The 17,565-nt window shown below is 39.7% G+C and overlaps 2 protein-coding genes across 3 annotated transcripts; one reads left to right on the top strand and one right to left on the bottom strand.

Moving 5' to 3' along the window:
- The first annotated feature begins 588 nt into the window (after positions 1-588).
- LOC139954455 (F-box only protein 7-like) lies at positions 589-17,561 on the top strand. The gene is made up of 9 exons (XM_071954257.1): positions 589-771; positions 1,571-2,135; positions 2,397-2,643; positions 8,749-8,814; positions 9,902-9,994; positions 10,901-10,953; positions 11,535-11,693; positions 12,275-12,420; positions 12,957-17,561. Exons 1-9 carry the CDS (start codon positions 671-673, stop codon positions 13,195-13,197), a joined length of 1,671 nt encoding a protein of 556 aa, XP_071810358.1. The 5' UTR covers positions 589-670; the 3' UTR covers positions 13,198-17,561.
- LOC139954465 (uncharacterized) lies at positions 2,681-8,072 on the bottom strand. 2 transcript variants are annotated; one of them, XM_071954270.1, is made up of 3 exons: positions 7,918-8,072; positions 6,126-6,371; positions 2,681-5,884 (listed from the first exon to the last, which is right to left on the bottom strand). In XM_071954270.1, the coding sequence occupies exons 2-3, from the start codon at positions 6,327-6,329 to the stop codon at positions 5,513-5,515; spliced, it is 576 nt and encodes a 191-aa protein (XP_071810371.1). In that variant the 5' UTR covers positions 6,330-6,371; positions 7,918-8,072; the 3' UTR covers positions 2,681-5,512. The 2 variants fall into 2 exon arrangements, with proteins under 2 accessions (XP_071810371.1, XP_071810372.1); XM_071954271.1 differs by having other exon boundaries at positions 7,841-7,937.
- Positions 17,562-17,565: the final 4 nt, after the last annotated feature.

Raw genomic sequence — 17,565 nt, 5'->3', positions numbered from 1 at the left:
GCCGTGCTCAGTTTTCCGGGACTCAGTAAAGCATATAACAATTGACTTCGTTCGCTTGCTGTGCGCAGGCGTCCCATGATGTAATGTTACCGTATTTTGGTCATTCGGAAAACTGAACACGGCGGAAAGTTGAAACCGCCACACCGGTTTTGTCATACTCTGATGTGGCAAAACCACTTCACCAAATTAAGGAGAGTGTGATATGCTGAAAATTTCTTTACTATTTCTTCCTTATTCATACACAATGGAACAAGCCCAAAATAATCACAGGACTGCTATTTTTTGTCTGGTTGAAATTACTGCTCTATGGGTTGAATGATGGTCGCACAAAATATGATGTGTGTGGACATTAATTTGTCGGCTGTATTTAATTTCCAAATTCTTTTTCAGGAAACTGATTATGAAGTTATCGTCGCTTTTATCAGAATTTGAAAAAACCGCTAGAATCCTTTAAAGACATCATCAGATTTTCTAGAAAAACACTACTGAGTGAAAGTTGGACGGCATCCGTCAGAAAAAAAACCCTCAACGGGAGACTGATCTTTTCGTCGCTTGGTGGCGCTATTCAATGTTTACAAGAAGCTTCGTCGAAGCTTGTTATGAAATGTGTGATCCTGCGTTTTGTCTGTTAGATTGTCTTATTTCAGTCTGCATACGCTGAAAAAACATCATGAAGTTGAGAGTAAGACTTGAGGGTCGAACTCAAAGAGTAGAGTTCGATGCAGATCCTACCATTGATGCAGTCAAAGGCACAGTCGCAAGTCTTTTTGGGTAACTATACGAATAATCATATCACTCCCTCGCAATGATCAGCATGATCGATCAGTCAGTGCATGTTTAATTAAATCACGGAGGAATAAATTAGCTCCCCCATGTTTAAATGGGGGGGGGGGAGCCTAAAAGTTTCTAGAAGTACAGAACGAGCATCCTTCCTAGACCCAGTAATCAAGTACAGAGCCCCAGTTACTGGGTCTAGAAATTCTAGTCGTAGAATATATTATTAATTATTTATGCAAAACCAAAAGTCTCCCGGCCATCTACCTCAGAGATGCCAAGTCCAGAGGCCAGCTATGCGTGAGATTTTTCAAAGCTACCCCCCCCCCCCCCCGGAATTTTGTTTGCCAGTTTTAGAAGGCATTTTGAAATCGCCGCCCAGCTAATAGTGCTATTCCTGAGAATGAGTACTGATTTGAACATAATACCTCCTGGTCATTGGGCCATGTATTTCATTCCTTAAAAACCACCTCAGCTCACTGGGAAAACAGCCTGTGCTGCCAAGTATGTGTAGCACACTACGCTAAATCAGTCACAAGAACTACATCTGCCCTCACCGGTACCCATTTTACCTTTGCTTTTTTGGGGTGAACAGAAGCAATTCTAGTTCTAAAAAGTGTCATGAACCATCACCCTAATGACTCAGCAACTAGAATTTCGAGTCCAATTATACCAAACCACTCAACCATGACATGCTTTGAAACAGTAAGTCTAATGTCTAAAGCTACGAAATGGAGAGATTTTAATCATGAATTTCTGTTTTTTATTTATCCTTTTATACATATAATTAATACAGACATGATGTAGCTACTTTTGAGTTGAGTCTGAACGGCCGCGAGGCCTTGGGTGGGGACCCAGAGACACCTCTCTCTCACTTTGACATTGTGTCCGGTGATCTGATACGCATCATCAGGACTCACGAGGGAGCTGTTCAGTCATCTGGCTTCTCAATCAATCCTACGAGTATCTTGCCGTCTCGAGCTGAAGGCGCTCCAAAGGTATCAAGCCCTGATCCTGTTCGAATGGAAGTCGAGGAAGAGGATCGGCGAAGTCTTAATGCTCAAAGAGGAGAGTTGAAAGAAACTTCAGAGACAAATCGAACGACTGAAATGCCCAAGTCCCGACCATCTGCATCAGGGACGACTCCAGGGCAAGGCGAACATGTCATGGAGGAAGTGAGAGATGAGGAGGATACTCTGCCCAGGGCAGTCAAGGAGCCAATGCTGTGCCGTAGTGCGACAGACTGTTTGATTCCCCAGAGGTTGAAGGTGCTGTCTCTGGAGAACAGACCAAAGAGCTTAAATGAAGCACTGTGCATTGTTCTTCATGTACTCATGTTGGAGACGGGGTTCCACGCCGAGGTAATTAGAACCTCACTAGGATTATACGTAGAACTTTCTATCGCAATGTCACAGACTGAGTTTTTGTCAACCAAGGTTGGAGAAATATGGAAAGCTATAAATGCAAAACAAAAAACAAATGGTAACATTTTGTTGGTGTAGCCCTCACCTTGAAGTGGCCTTCAGGCCTTGTAAGGCGATCTTTCGAAATGTTGTTGTTGTTAGCCAAAAATAGTCTTTAATTACTAAAAATGTCCCTCTCTCATGTTAACTTTTTTACAGATATTGCAACATTGCAGCATATGTAGCTCGTTGAACTCATCAGCAGACCCCTCTCAATCGACACCCTCATCATCGGACGATCAAACGGAGGACGTACTTGTCGTCATCCAGGACGACATCAGTGCAAACATGCCTCACGGTTGGAGAGTCAACGGCGTCCATAAGCTGATTTACCACCATCCGGCATGTGAGGGCGCTGTTTGCAGCGTAGCGTGTGTACCAGTTGGAAGTCTGTTGGCAATTCATGGTAAGGATTACTCTACAAAAGTGGTTGTCAACGAGGGGTCGGGTTTGTTGGGTGTGTAAGGACCTTAAGTCACAAGAGGCAACTTTTACAGGCAACTTGGTGGCAACCAACTGCAGTGCATGCTACGGTACCACTCTGGTAGCACATATAATTTTCCAACAATGTTTTTAAGTACATGTTACCATCTTGACCCAATCCACCTGATGTCATCATCAGAATAATCTTGAACGCACCATTTTGTGGACAATGTCACTGAGCGTTATTCAGTGAAGCTCGCATTTTTGGCGTTGCAGCCTTTACACAAATACCTATTGCCCACCATAATGTGTGACGTGCTTGCAAGGGGTCAATAGACCCACCAGGTGAGCGTTCGACCAAACAAAATGCATTTAACTGATAATAATGGACAATAACAGATTGTGGCACAGCTGAAGAACCCCAGAAGTGTTGAGACTTGGGTTCAATGAGGAGAAGCATGTAACTGGATTAGTTACAGCCATTGTACACTTTCGGAACAGAAAAAAAAAATGAAAGCTCACAGATTTACAAATAACTTATAGGGTTTACAGAAGGTAATGGTAAAAGACTTCTCTTGAAATATTATTCCATGAAATGCTTTCCTTTATGGGAAAACATTAAAACAATTATCAATTCTGGACAACGAGAGTTACGGATTATAGTAAACACATGTCATGACACAGCGAAAGGTGCGGAAACAAGGGTGGGTTTTCCCGTTATTTTCTCCCGACTCCTATGACCGATTAAGCCTAAATTTTCACAGGTTTGTTATTTTGTATATAAGTTGTGATACACGAAGTGTGGGCCTTTGGACAATACTGTTTACCGAAAGTGTCCAATGGCGTTAAAATAAAATTAATATAATTTTACACGTGTCGTATTTTACACCATTTCACTTTGCATATATACAAGATCGTTAGTCAATCTCAATGGCAGAGAGAGAGCTATGAGACACGATTGGAACCAAATATTTTGAAACCAGCTTGCCAACTAGTACCGACTCCATCTATGTTGGTGAGTTCAGGGCCCAAAATGAAGGGAAACATCAACAAGACTACATTACATGGCTTGCAGTATAAAATCTTAAATGGACCTGATAAATTTGTAACAAGACCAGAGTCAGAAATGAGAACACTTTCTACACGTTTTTTAAAATTTTGAGCCGTTTGTGGAACAAGCATGAAGAGAAGACTCATCTCAATTTATTAATGGGTTATTCTTCAATACTCAATTGAAAGATCAGTCCAAAAAAAAAAATGCAGTGACGTGTTATTATTCAAATACACAAGACCGCTGGACTTGTACAGTCTTAAAGGAATGCTGCAGTGAATTCAAATAAAACAGTTAATTTTGCTGTCATTTATTTCTGATATAAGTACTGAACATCAATAAAATGTGTTCTGTTTATTCCCGACATATCTGACTTGCGTAATTAGCGAATAAGTCATGCCCCCCCCTTTTGTGGATTGTTACCGCCCCCCCCCCACCATCGACGTCACGTCGGGAATTCAAACATATCGTCGGCAAACAGAGTCTGGTCTCTAACTACATGCGCATAGGTACCAGGCCACACTCGAGTTACCGACATGACGTCACGTTTATGCAAATGAAGGCTCCCTTTTAGGGGCGGGGTGGGTTCCCCTAATCTTTTGATAACCATTTTTATAAATACTTGCGCATTTAATAATAAAAAATAAAAAAATATATAATTTCAGGTTTAAAAAGTCATGTTTAATCGTTTAAAGCCATTGGACCCTTTCGGTTCAGAAAAAAAACAAAAAGTTCACAGATTTACAAATAACTTACCGGGTTTACAGAAGGCAATGGTGAAAGACTTCTCTTGAAATATAAGCCCATGAAATGCTTTACTTTTTGAGAAAACAGCAAAACAATATAAATTCTCGTTAACGAGAATTACGGATTTATTTTTAACACATGTCATAACACGCAGAAACGCGCGGAAACAAGGGTGAGGTTTTCCGTTGTTTTCTCCCGACTCCGATGACCGATTGAGCCTAAATTTTCACAGGTTTGTTATTTGATATAGAAGTTGTGGTACACAAAGTGTGGGCCTTGGACAACAGGGTTTACCGAAAGGGTCCAATGGCTTTAAATGAATAATAAAAAATAAAAAAATATATAATTTCAGGTTTAAAAAGTCATGTTTAATCGTTTAAATGAAAAAAGAAAAAAAAAACTGCAGCCACCCTTTAAGTTTACTGGCCCGATGTTAAAGTCAGTGGCCTCTGGCCTGTGGTCTAGTGTTAATTTGTAGCCCTAGGTAATACATTACTTCAATACTCAAATGAATTGAAAGATATGTGTTTATCAGTCTGAGTATAAAAATACAGTGTGGTGTTATTATTAAAAAATACAAGACTGCTGGACTTGTACGTTCTTACGTTTACTGGCGCAAAGCTAAAATCACGGTCCTCTGGCCGGTGGTCCAGTGTTAATTTGGAGCCCTAGGTAATACATTACTTCAATACTCAAATGAATTGAAAGATATGTGTTTATCAGTCTGAGTATAAAAATACAGTGTGGTGTTATTATTAAAAAATACAAGACTGCTGGACTTGTACGTTCTTACGTTTACTGGCGCAAAGCTAAAATCACGGTCCTCTGGCCGGTGGTCCAGTGTTAATTTGTAGCCCTAGGTAATACATTACTTCAATACTCAAATGAATTAAAAGATATGTGTTTATCATCTGAGTATAAAATTACAGTGTGGTGTTATTATTAAAAAATACAAGACTGCTGGACTTGTACGGTGTTAAGTTTACTAGCCGGATGCTATAGTCGCTGGCCAGCTGTCCAGTGTTAATTTGGAACCCCCCTGGTGATGTCTCCACTACTCACTTGGGATGCCTGCACCAGGACCTCGAGTGTACAAGCAGTACACACAGTAGAATGTGCCCAAGATATTGGGCATGAAAGTCATAGCGAATCCCAGGCCACGATTTATGCGGTTATCCGTGGCCAGGTACCCGATGGCAAACATCAATCGCCCGCAGACGAAAACAAAGACGAGTATCGGGACGATCTTAAGACTCTGGCCCTCTTGGTACGAGCTGATGACCAGAACAACCAACATGTGGATCAGGGTCTGCTCTAAGGTGTTTTGGAGGACCCGTTGTTTAGCTTCCACAATTTTTTGCGATACTGCCAGGGTGGGATCGTAGCCTGCCGTCTCGATGTTGCTCTTACGGGTTCGGGCAACTAACTGAAAGAAAAGATTAAAAATATGTTAAACAGGGTTGTTAAGGATAAAAAATGGCCTGTTCTAACATTTTTTAAACTGCTGGGCTGTTTTTCAAAATTTATTTGTTTTCGTCTGAGATTGTAAAAACGTATCCTTTTTCTTAAAAAGAAAAGAAAAAATGAATGTGACCTCTAAAAAGTAAGCGGGCGGGGACACTAAACAAGTTTTTGTTTCGATTTGGCCTAATGAGGTTATAACTTACCACCACACAGGACACCAAGGGTACCAGTGATAGGACCAGCCAGCGGAGGGCAAAGGCTAGCCGGTCACCAACCCTAGATGTGTTGGGTACGCTGATGTCCACGTAGGTCATTCCGATGAACACAATACCCAGCACCAGCAAAAAACCGGTGGCAACCAAAAAGTTGACCCTCCTGAGGAGTTCGGTTTGGGAAGGTTTTACCATGATACATACAGTAGATTCCACTTTAAAAAAGCCTTGTTGAACCTAAATGGAAGAAATGGAAACACAGATTACAAATATTTCAGTTCAGGGCAAGGAAAAACCATCAGTTGGTATTTGAAGGCAGTGGGGGTCGATTTCACAGAGAGTTAGGACGAGCATTAGAAGAAGATATGAAAAACAGATGGCTAGTCCTAACTAGAGATAAGACTAGTCTTAAAGGCAGTGGACACTATTGGTAATTACTCAAAATAATTATCATCATAAAACCTTTCTTGATTACGAGTAATGGGGAGAGGTTGATGGTATAAAACATTGTGAGAAACAGCTCCCTCTGAAGTGACGTAGTTTTCGAGAAAGAAGTAATTTTCCACGAATTTGATTTCGAGACCTCAAGTTTAGAATTTGAGGTCTCGAAATCAAGCATCAGAAAGCACACAACTTCGTGTGACAAGGGTGTTTTTTCTTTCATTATTATCTCGCAAATTCGACAACCGATTGAGCTCAAATGTTCACAGGTTTGTTATTTCATGCATTTCATGCATATGTTGAGATACACCAAGTAAGAAGACTGGTCTTTGACAATTACCAATAGTGTCCACTGTCTTTAACTCTATGTGAAATCCAGCCTTGGACATGGTTGGTAATTGTCAAAGACCAGTATTTTCACTTGGTGAATTATCCCAACATATGCATAAAGTAACAAACCTGTGCAAATTTAGACTCAGTTGGTCATCGAAGTTGCTAAGAAAAAAACAGGGAAAAAAAAAAACACTATTGTTGCAGATAATTGTCTGCTTTCAGATGCGGAAGAAAAGCTTCAGGGCCTGAAGTCTTCCTCAGATTCATTAACTAAGAGAAGTTACCTCCTTTACCTCCTTTTTAAGGAGGGAAACCTAAGTTAGGGAAACTTAGGAAAACTAAGGAAACTAGGGAAGTTAGGGAAACTTAGGAAAACTACTGTGTATTTACCTCATTAAAGAGGGAAACCTCAAAAGGAAAACTTCAAAAACTACTGTCTAGCTACCCCTATACTACTGAGGGATACTTCGGAAAGGAAATCTTCAAAACTACTGTGTATTTACCTTCATTTAGGGCCTATTACTGAGGGAAAGGGAAACCTCAAAAAGGAAAACGTATAAAACTACTGTGTATTTACCACCATACTACTGAGGGATACTTTAGAAAGGAAAACCTTGCAAACTACTTTGTATTTACCCCCATACTACTGAAGTGAAACCTCAAAAAGGAAAACGTATAAAACTACTCTGTGTTTACCACAATACTACCGAGGGATACCTCGGAAAGAAAAACCTTCAAAACTACTGTGTATACAATGTACCTCACTACGCTGTGGAACCTCAGAAAGGAAAACGTATAAGACTACTTTACATAAACCACCATACTCCTACCGAGGGATCAGAAAGGAAAACCTCTAAGTAAAACTACTGTGTATTTATACCCCCATACTACCGAGGGAAACCTCTAACACATACTGTGTATAAATTACTTACTACTGAGTAGCCCCTCAGAAAAAAAAACTCCAAAACTACTGCCTGTTTGTTGAACCAACTTAGATGCTAATAGTTACCCTGAATTTGCCTTGAATCCTCTGGTGTGTCTGTGGAGTTGTCTATGTGGCTTTACTTACAGTAGGTCTACACGTACCTTGTTGTTTGTGCAAAGTACGTCAAAGGTTAAATGGTCCTGCAAAAACCTACATTACACAGCAAAGTCAGCCCCCAGTGAGAGATTACAGATCTATCCGTGGGGAAGGGCTATTGTTAAGCTTTTCGGTGTACGTGTTGACTGTGTTCAATACCTGGGAATTATTGGTTCCTAGAGTATATCAGGGTCAAGTTACAACAAAACAACTAGGTTGGTCTTGACTTTATTGTGGGCGCACCCAAATAAATGGAAGTCCTACAGCAACCCGGGCTGATTGATGAGAATATAAACAAAAATGTTTTAACCAGCTGGAATTAGTCCCTCATTCTTAAAGGCACTGGAAATAAATGTGAATTTAATTTAATTTAATTTTAATTTACACTTTTGGTAATAATTACTCAAATTATTGTTAGCAAATTTGTTTTTCTTGGTTACGAGCAACGGAGAGCTGTTGAAGAGTATAAAACATTGTGAGAAACTACTCCCTCTATAAGTGCCCCCATAGTTTTTTAGAAAGAGGTAATTCTCACTAAAAATCAAAAGACTTCAGGCTTGAAGCCTTTTATTAGGCATCTGAGTACACACAAATTTGTGGTATTTCATTTTTCTCTTGCACCTCTCTCAGATTTGTTATTGTATGCATCCAATGGGGTACATCAAGTGAGAATACTAGTCTTCGACGTTTACCAACTTGTGTCCAGTGCCTTTTTGCTCACCAGTTTTATATTGTTATCTTGATTTTCTTCCTTTGCAGGGGTAACATCTGGTAAAGCTCGATTTAATCTACAGCTGAAGCCAAGTGATTATGTAATAACAGTAGGTATGTTTGTATAGATTAAAGGAACACGTTGCCTTGGATCGGTGGAGTTGGTCTTTGAAAAGCGTTTGTAACCGTTTGTTATAAAATGCATATGGTTAGAAAGATATTATAAAAGTAGAATATAATGATCCACACAAGCATCACTCGAAATTGCATGGTTTTCCTTTTACCTCGTCAACAAACAAGGTCGGCCATTTATGGGAGTCAAATTGTTGACTCCCATAAATGGCCGACCGTGTTAGTTCGTAAAGTTGAAGGAAAACCACGCAATTTCGAGTCAAATGTGTGTGGATCATTGTATTCTACTTTTAAAATATCTTTCCAACCATATTCATTTTATAACAAATGGTTACAAAACACTTTTTATAGACCAACTCGTCCGATCCAAGGCAACGTGTTCCTTTAATAATGGATGAATATCTTCTTTAATATGGTAAACTATCTTATATTAATAGGCCTATTACAGGGATGTGATTTCTCTGTTTTTAACCGAACATCAGTTTTTTTAAGGACCCACCCCACACGAAACACCCTAGATTGCATTGTAGGGCTTTCAAAACGAAAGATAAATGTATGTAAACAGGCATTCGCACTTGTAAACTTTTGTGCTCGCAATTTTTCACGCTTTGAGCTCAAAGTTTAGGTATTTTTTTTTTCAACAGACTATCACATCCCTGATATTGTAACTAAGTTTTGAGATCAGACTTTATCTATGGGCGTCTCAAAGGGCTAATCGTTATTTATTTCCAGACAGGTTTTTGAGGTTTATGAATTATGAGACCCATTTATGTAACACCGGCGTGTAAGTGTCAACAAGGTGCTGGGGCAGCCCCTTCTTTTAGTGGAAAAAGTGTTACTGTGTTCTTTTGTCACGGGAATTACACAACATTGGCGATAAATAATTGTTAAAGACCTTACTGGAAAAGGTCTCGCACTTTTTAAAACAAAGCACCAAAATACCTAGCAGGAAGAAATACTGAGCGCTTTGATTCGCCTCTAGGGGGTGTGATAAAGCACTATATATAAGAACCTAGTATTATTGATATTATCATAACTTACCGTTTTTATTGGTGTGGTTGATTATCAGATGATCCTCAGCCACGGTATACCAATCTTCCCCAGGTGTCCAGACTCTATAAAGATGCAGTTGCCTATCCTCTGCTGCTGACAACAAGATCAGGTAAAGTCTTCTTATTTCGAGTCCATCATCTACTCTGATTCAAATTTTTAGCCAGGATTGGGCGCATTTCAGGCCGCTACTGTTTCCTGCCATCAGACCTTCTAAGACTCATCGCAGGAGCATTGGGGCGAATCCCTTCTCTGTTCGATAAGGGGTTCTTTTACATGCATTACACAACACGCATGACCAATAGCTTTCTGTCCCATCCGTTGCTTAAAGCCATTATACACTTTCGGCACAGAAAAAAAAAAAGTTCACAGATTTACAAAACTTACAGGGTTTACAGAAGGTAATGGTGAAAGACTTCTCTTGAAATATTATTCCATGAAATGCTTTACTTTTCGAGAAAACATTAAAACAATTATCAATTCTCGTTGTCGAGAATTACGGATTTATTGGTTTTCCCCATAATTTTCTCCCGACAACGATGACCGATTGAGCCTAAATTTTCACAGGTTTGTTATTTTGTATATATGTTGTGATACACGAAGTGTGGGCCTTTGGACAATACTGTTCACCGAAAGGGTCCAATGGCTTTAAGGGCACATGTGTTACACCTGCGATTCGAACCTACACTCTGCGGATCAGAAACAACACCAGAGCTTGAGTCCGATGGTCTTAATTGCTCGGCAACAATACGCCCTTTTGCAGCTGCGCCCTTCGCAATTTAGCTTCTCGGCTGTGAGTGAGGACGTTGAGCTTCCAAAAACATACCAATCAAATTTGCGTCACAGCACCTTGTAAACCATTACATGGTGCTTAAGGATTAGGTCTTATATCTCAAAATTCACCTCGCTCCATGCAGTAATAATACCTGGCGCTTTGTATCCTTTGGCAAAAGGCGCTTATAAATACGGTTATTATTGTTAACTAATTGAGCAAAGTTATTTGTTAACTTTATTTCAGAGCTGGGTCTTGTTCCTCTAAATGGTCTACTGGGTCTAGTTCCTGAAGTCCAGGTAAGTGTTTCTAATGGTCACAGCACATAACTACTGTCCCCACCCTAAGCCCATTTAGCGCTTATTACTGCAACCGTTATTTCCTGCCTTGCATACATACATCGCCCCAACAAACTGCGACCTGTTGGAAAGAGCACCTTTTTTTTTCTATGATATATATTTTGTCATGTTTTCCATCTCATATCACTAGTAATGAGAGTAGTAATAATAAAAATTAATAATTAATAACCAGATATCAATACGAGTAATGCGCACTCGTATCAAAGTTGCCGGGTGTTTAAGTCACAATAAAACCAAAAGCAAAACGGAAGAAAACAGACACAACAAAATTAGTCCTTGAAAATATGTGACATAAGATAAGTTTTGAGAAGAGATTTGAATTTTGTGGTACAGAAACAAAATCTAAGATTAAGTGGAAGAGAGTTCCAGATGCGCGTTGCAGCCAAAGAATTTTTTAAAACTTTTTGTTCATCTAATGGTTTTGCCTCATTTGTGAGCTCTATGGGAAATCCTGTACTTAGGTAGTTCCGCGTTAACAAAAAGTGATGAAATATTTGTAAAAATGTTGTCTTATCGCCCAGCTCCTGATTCTGAGCTATCTGGATGCAACTAGTCTGCTTAATATTGCCGAGGTATGTCAACAATTCTACAACATGGCCGCCGATATGTCGCTATGGAGACAGCTCCTCCTCAGGGATTTTGGATGCAGGGACTCGGACAGTAATCTCGATTGGAAAGAGGTAACAGTGGCCGATTTCACAAAATTCTAGGATTAATCCTATCTCAAGTGAAGACGAGTAATCTATCCTAACTTAGGAAGGGTTCAATGCATCCTTACGTCTTCGAACTCAGAACTAAAATCGTCCCAAGTCCAAAGATTAATCCTCAGTTAGGAAGAGTTTGGTGATATTGATGGCAGGTTTGGGAAGAAACACTCTCAAATCTCCAAGAAGCTCCATTTGATTTCTAATTACACTCCGAACAAGGCATGATATTGGACCCTTCAGAAAAGAGCAAGACAAAGTGGGAAGAATATCATGGCTGCAATTCTTTTAAATGTCGTCAAGAGGTGGAAGAGTTTCATGAGCGATGGTTTGATCTTTTTATTTCAATCTTTTAACTCAAGTTACCCTCAAGCCCAGTTTCAGACTTCCGCCAAATTTTGTCATAACAAATTCGCAACGAACAATTCCCAGTGCTCAACTCCTGCAACTACACATTCACTGTGACACAGCCCTGCGACGTCAACATTCGTATCACATTTTGCATTTGCACGAAGTATTAACCGAGCAATATCCCTGCATCTTCATCTTTCTTATAGCTTTACAAACAGAAATACAAGAACAAGAAGGATCTTGAGAGATACAGGAGGAATCTGATGGATCGATCGTTACCGGTCAGACCAGGGGTGTTCTTTCCTCCGCAACCGCTCTTCCCGACTATGCCTGGATACCCACCAGGATATAGGTGAGTCCATTTGGGTGCCAGACGAACTTTAGAGTAGGCGAAAGCCAACCTCGATCCCAGTGGCGATTGATCTCGCCCCAGAGGTAATGCTGCCCGGCTGTTTTTCCCAGCATGCACTACTCTCACATAACCCTTGTTGTTGGTTAATCATTAAACACGTGGCTGTTCTACTCATGCAATGGGCTCAAGTATGGTAACCGTCAAAGGAGGCATCAAGTCAAGAAGCAACTGGTCCCCTCTTATTCTTTGATCTTGTGACATTTCTAAATGTATGCAGTTTGACTGTGTAAAGACAAGATTCATTTGAAATGGAATTGCGAAGATACACTTGCACTTTGACATGCACATACTTTTTAAAAAGACCTTCAAGCGCCATGCAATCACTTGAACGTTTTATGGCCACAAGTGTCAAAACTGGGACTCGAACCAATCAGAAACACCAGAGCTTGGGTTCAGTGTGCTAAACTCCTCCGCCAAGATACTCCATCTGTAAAAATCCCGTAACATTTTTGGCTCTTTCTTTTCAAATTCTACAGGGGTGGAAATTCTGATTTGGATCCCTTCGCCGGTCTGGGCCAACCTCACAACATTCCCATCAGAAGAGATCCAACCATCGGGCCGTTTTCAAGACAACCCGATATCGTCCCATTTCCGGAGCAAGCACCGGGCCGTGATCCTCTTCTGAATCCATTGCCGCGAGTTCCCAACAGACGAGACCCTTTGGGCGGTAGTCGGGGCCACCGATCTGGAGGCAACAATCGAGGTTTCTTTTTCTAAGGACAGAACTGTTTCTCTACTTTGCTCAGACTTATTTCTCTGTGAGGGACTTGAGATGCCTCGTTAGTTGAAAGCAGTGCTGAATATGTGTTCAATATCTAACAGTAAAAAAAATGAAAAATAAAAAATAGCAAGTCTGCTGCTGCCGTTCATTTCTTTAGTCTTTTTTTGTCGCTGTTCTCAGACATTTTAAAGGACACAAGTGTCAAGACCGGGACTCAAACCCACTCTCTGCTGATCAGAAACATCTGAGCTTAAGTCCAACATGCTTGATGGCTCAGCCACCACACACATCACTAATGGCCGTTGCTCGGAATCAAAGCCAAATTAAACTACCAAAAAATACATGTGGGGTCAAATCAAATGATTTATTGTTTCAAATCTTCATACAAGTTGACTTATAAATAGACTTCTCAACGGAAACACAATTCTATTAACCGGACAATTTCAGACAATACAGACTTGCCCATTCTTTCTGAAAATCACCCATTCTTTCTGAAAATCAACAATTTTTTTGGCAACAAATGTTATATAATTGCGACTGATTCGGGATTACAAAAACTGGTCGAGCCATGATAAATTGTCATTCACCTGACAATATCATGAGAATAAATCTTGCCTACACAAACGACCTTATGCACATGATGTCATATCAGTAGGGCGCACTCACCTAGAGGTTAAAAAAGCGCCCGTTCATAGGCAAAACCTGTGCGCTGCGCATACAAATCTTTGCCTTTTGATTGTTTCGTCATCAATTTACCTCTAAGGTGGCGTCTGGGTGATGTCAATGCATTAAAGTCTATTTGGGAATCAATTTTCCTTTTCTGTTAAAATGCGCTTCAGGTAGTGCTAGTGCGTTTACAAGCTCACCATGGCCAAATTTCATAAAGCCTGTAAGCACAAAAACTTGCTAAGCAAAGAAAAATGCTGCTTAACAGAAACAGGTTACCAGCACAAACTACATTAGGTTTGCATTGTTGTGACTGGTGCCCCACTCAATTTTTGCTTAGCAGAATCTTCCGCTTAACGGGTTTATGAAATTTGGCCCATTTCCTTACATTGACTCCCATAATAGCCGACAGTAGCCCACTGTGACACTGTAAGAAGTCAATATGAACATTTGGCAATCAATGTAGTTACATTTAGTTACAACTAATTTAATTTACCAAAACCTTGAAACAACTAGTTGAAACAAACAGGAATTTTAAGTCGTGTAATTATTGCATCAGAGGTTAAGGCTGGAAATCCATGTGTCCTTTATGCGCGGTGTGTAAAAAAGGTATACAAGCATCTTTTTACGGTTAACGCAATACTGTGAACCATTTTGACACTTTGCACACACACAGTGCATAGCGGACACTTGGACTTCTGACCTCAGAATTACAACTACAAGTGGTCTTTGAGTCCCAAGATAAAAGAACCACAGGATTAAATTGTATTACTAACATTTGTTTACTCTTAAAGATGTCAAACAAAATCTTGTTATATAGACCTTCATTTTGCAACCTCACAGCCCGAGTTTTGGCCAGCCCAGATTGGAAAACTATGAAAAGCCATAGATGCAAATAAAAAAAAAAGATTGCAACTGTTTGTAACAATTTGACAAAATTATTCAAAAATTGTGTTGATTTTGGTGAAAACAAAACAACTAATTATGAGAGGTATTTTATTAATTAAAAGTTTGCAGAAAATGTTGAAATGGTTAAAACATCTGTTTATACGATTGAGTTGTTTTACTAACATTCGTCCGGCCGTGCCAACCAAGGCAATTTGTTTATCAATAAAAGAAAGGTCTAGAGGAAAAAATTCTACAAATTATTCATCTTATTACATGTAGCTCACAAAATTAACCAGGCTTTTGCTTTAGTACTTTTGCATCGACGATGTAAATAGTCTAACACAGTTCAAGTCATTAACGTATTACGGTCCTACTTGCCGTCAACTCGCCGTCAACAACTCATTTTCGTGTCGTCAACTCATTAAGTTTACATAACAATTTATAAATGGGGCATGGAAGTGTTACATATTTCTCTTGGTTTTCGGTAAAATTTCATTTACAAAAACGACTTTGTGTTGATATAAAAAATAGTACAAATCATTGACATTTTGGGCCAAGACTAACCCATGTGAAAAAAGCAAGATGGCGGCCAACGGTTTTGCTGCTTCAAAATAATTTTTTTCAAAGATAAAAAAATTCAATTTTTATTCCAAAATATAACCTAAAACTTATGAGAATTCTCTTTTAGCTGATACTTTACAGTTCTATGCTTCTTTTGTGGATTTTAAAAGTATATTGGAGGAGTTGACGGCGAGTTGACGGCACAAGTGAGTCGACGGCGATTTGACGGCAAGTAGTAGGACCCACATATCACCCCTGTTCCTCTACATTAGTCAAAAGAATTGTGAATTATACAGTTAGGAATGATTGATTTCATATAGTAGCTTGTGCAGGGGTTGTCATTGATGGCTAAATCTACTATGACAGTGCTAATGTACCATGGTTTCAGTTATGATGAAGGGGTGTTAAAGACAGTGGACACTATTGGTAAATGTCGAAGACCAGTCTCCTCACTTGGTGTACCTCAACATATACATAAAATAACAAACCTGTGAAAATTTGAGCTTGATTGGTCATCAGAGTTGTGAGATAACTATGAAAGAAAAAACACCCTTATCACACAAAGTTGTGTGCGTTTAGATGGTTGATTTTGAGACCTCAAAATCAAATTTGTGGAAAATTACTTCTTTCTCGAAAACTACTCCACTTCAGAGGGAGCCGTTTCTCACAATGTTTTATACTACCAACCTCTCCCCATTACTCGCTACCAAGTGAGGTTTTATGCTAATAATTATTTTGAGTAAATATCAATAGTGTCCACAGCCTTTAACAGTCGTTGAAAGTAATCCCTATTATATATTGGGATAGGTCTGAAACAATGGTATAAGCTTTGGTTTTGGACATGGCTTAATTAACACTGTTTGCTTAAAGCCTGAGGACAATAGCAGCGTTAGAACGGCTTGCGCCAAAATGACTATTGACCCCTTGCACGCGTGTCACACGCGGTGACTGTGCCACGCTCACGATATTGGTGGTCAATAGGTTTATGTGTAAACTCTGCGTCGCCTAAAAAGCGCACTCCACTGAATAACGCACAGATTGACATAATTTGAAGATGACGTCAGGTGAATTGGTTCAATAGTGGCTGTAATTGGCAGAAAGATTTGACCAACTTCCACTCATCTAAAAGATCTAAGTGAAGACCATGTTTGCTAGTACCAAATCGCTCGATCAAAATTGAACACAATGACTGAGGTCATCAGTCGCAAACATTTGAAGTCATAAATGTCCAACCTGTTGCAGGGAAAGGGCTTGTACTAAAATAACCATAACGGCAGCAAAGGGCTGCAAGATTTGATGTACAGTGTCGACTCAACCCAAAGCAGGAAGGATTTTATCATCAATTGGAACTCATTTCACATTCTGAGTTCCATCAAAAGAATTCATTTTCTACCCATTCAGTAATCACAAACACATTTGACACTTTTTTGCATATCTTCTAACAACCAGTAATTACATTTTACAAACATTGTTATAGTTTATGTTACATATATATTTATATGGTATTGCTTTGTTAATACAGATGAACACCATTAATAAATTTGGATTGAAGTAAGCCATCCCATGTTCAGATGATGTGTTTTCTTTATAAAAAGGATCAGCATACTGCATGTTCGAGTAACACCCATTTCAGAAGGACGATTAGGGTCACGCTGAACCAAATTCTAAACTAAGTACATGAAAAGTTTGACGTCTGAAACAGTTAGGAGCGACTGGAGAGGTCGCAAAGATCGGCTGATGCAGTTGTTTGAAACGACTCTAGAGCGACTAGGTTTCAGACGTCGATCTTGTCAAGAGACGAGCCACTGTAAATGTTATGTTAATTTTGCCCGTCTGAAACCAAAATAAGTTCAATCAAGGACCATAATTAGCAATAGTTTGACTAACTCTGATCCAATTTGTGGTCTGGTTGGCATTGCGCATATCGGGCAGGCGCCAGAACAACAGAAGATTACAAATTTACAAATTGACTGTGACCGCCCTGTCGTGCGATCTTTCACCAACCTCTACACGCCAGTCAATGCCTAGAGTTTGCTCACAAAGCTCAACCTCCGCTTTAATTGTGACTTGGGTATTACTCTGTTTGTTTACATTGAATGTCCACTATGAATCTTTCAATGTGCATGCTTCCACAAGAAAGCAGATTGTTGTAAAACTTGTTTGGACAAAACAGACTTGAGCCGTCATGTTGGACTTTTTCTTCTGCTGCCGCGTGGAAAATTACTGTGACTGGCTTTGGTGTAATGGGA

Source organism: Asterias amurensis, chromosome 2 (assembly GCF_032118995.1).
Source record: "Asterias amurensis chromosome 2, ASM3211899v1".
NCBI lineage: Eukaryota > Metazoa > Echinodermata > Asteroidea > Forcipulatida > Asteriidae > Asterias > Asterias amurensis.
The sequence above is the reverse complement of the archived record's forward strand: the minus strand, read 5'-3'. Positions and strand labels throughout refer to the sequence as shown.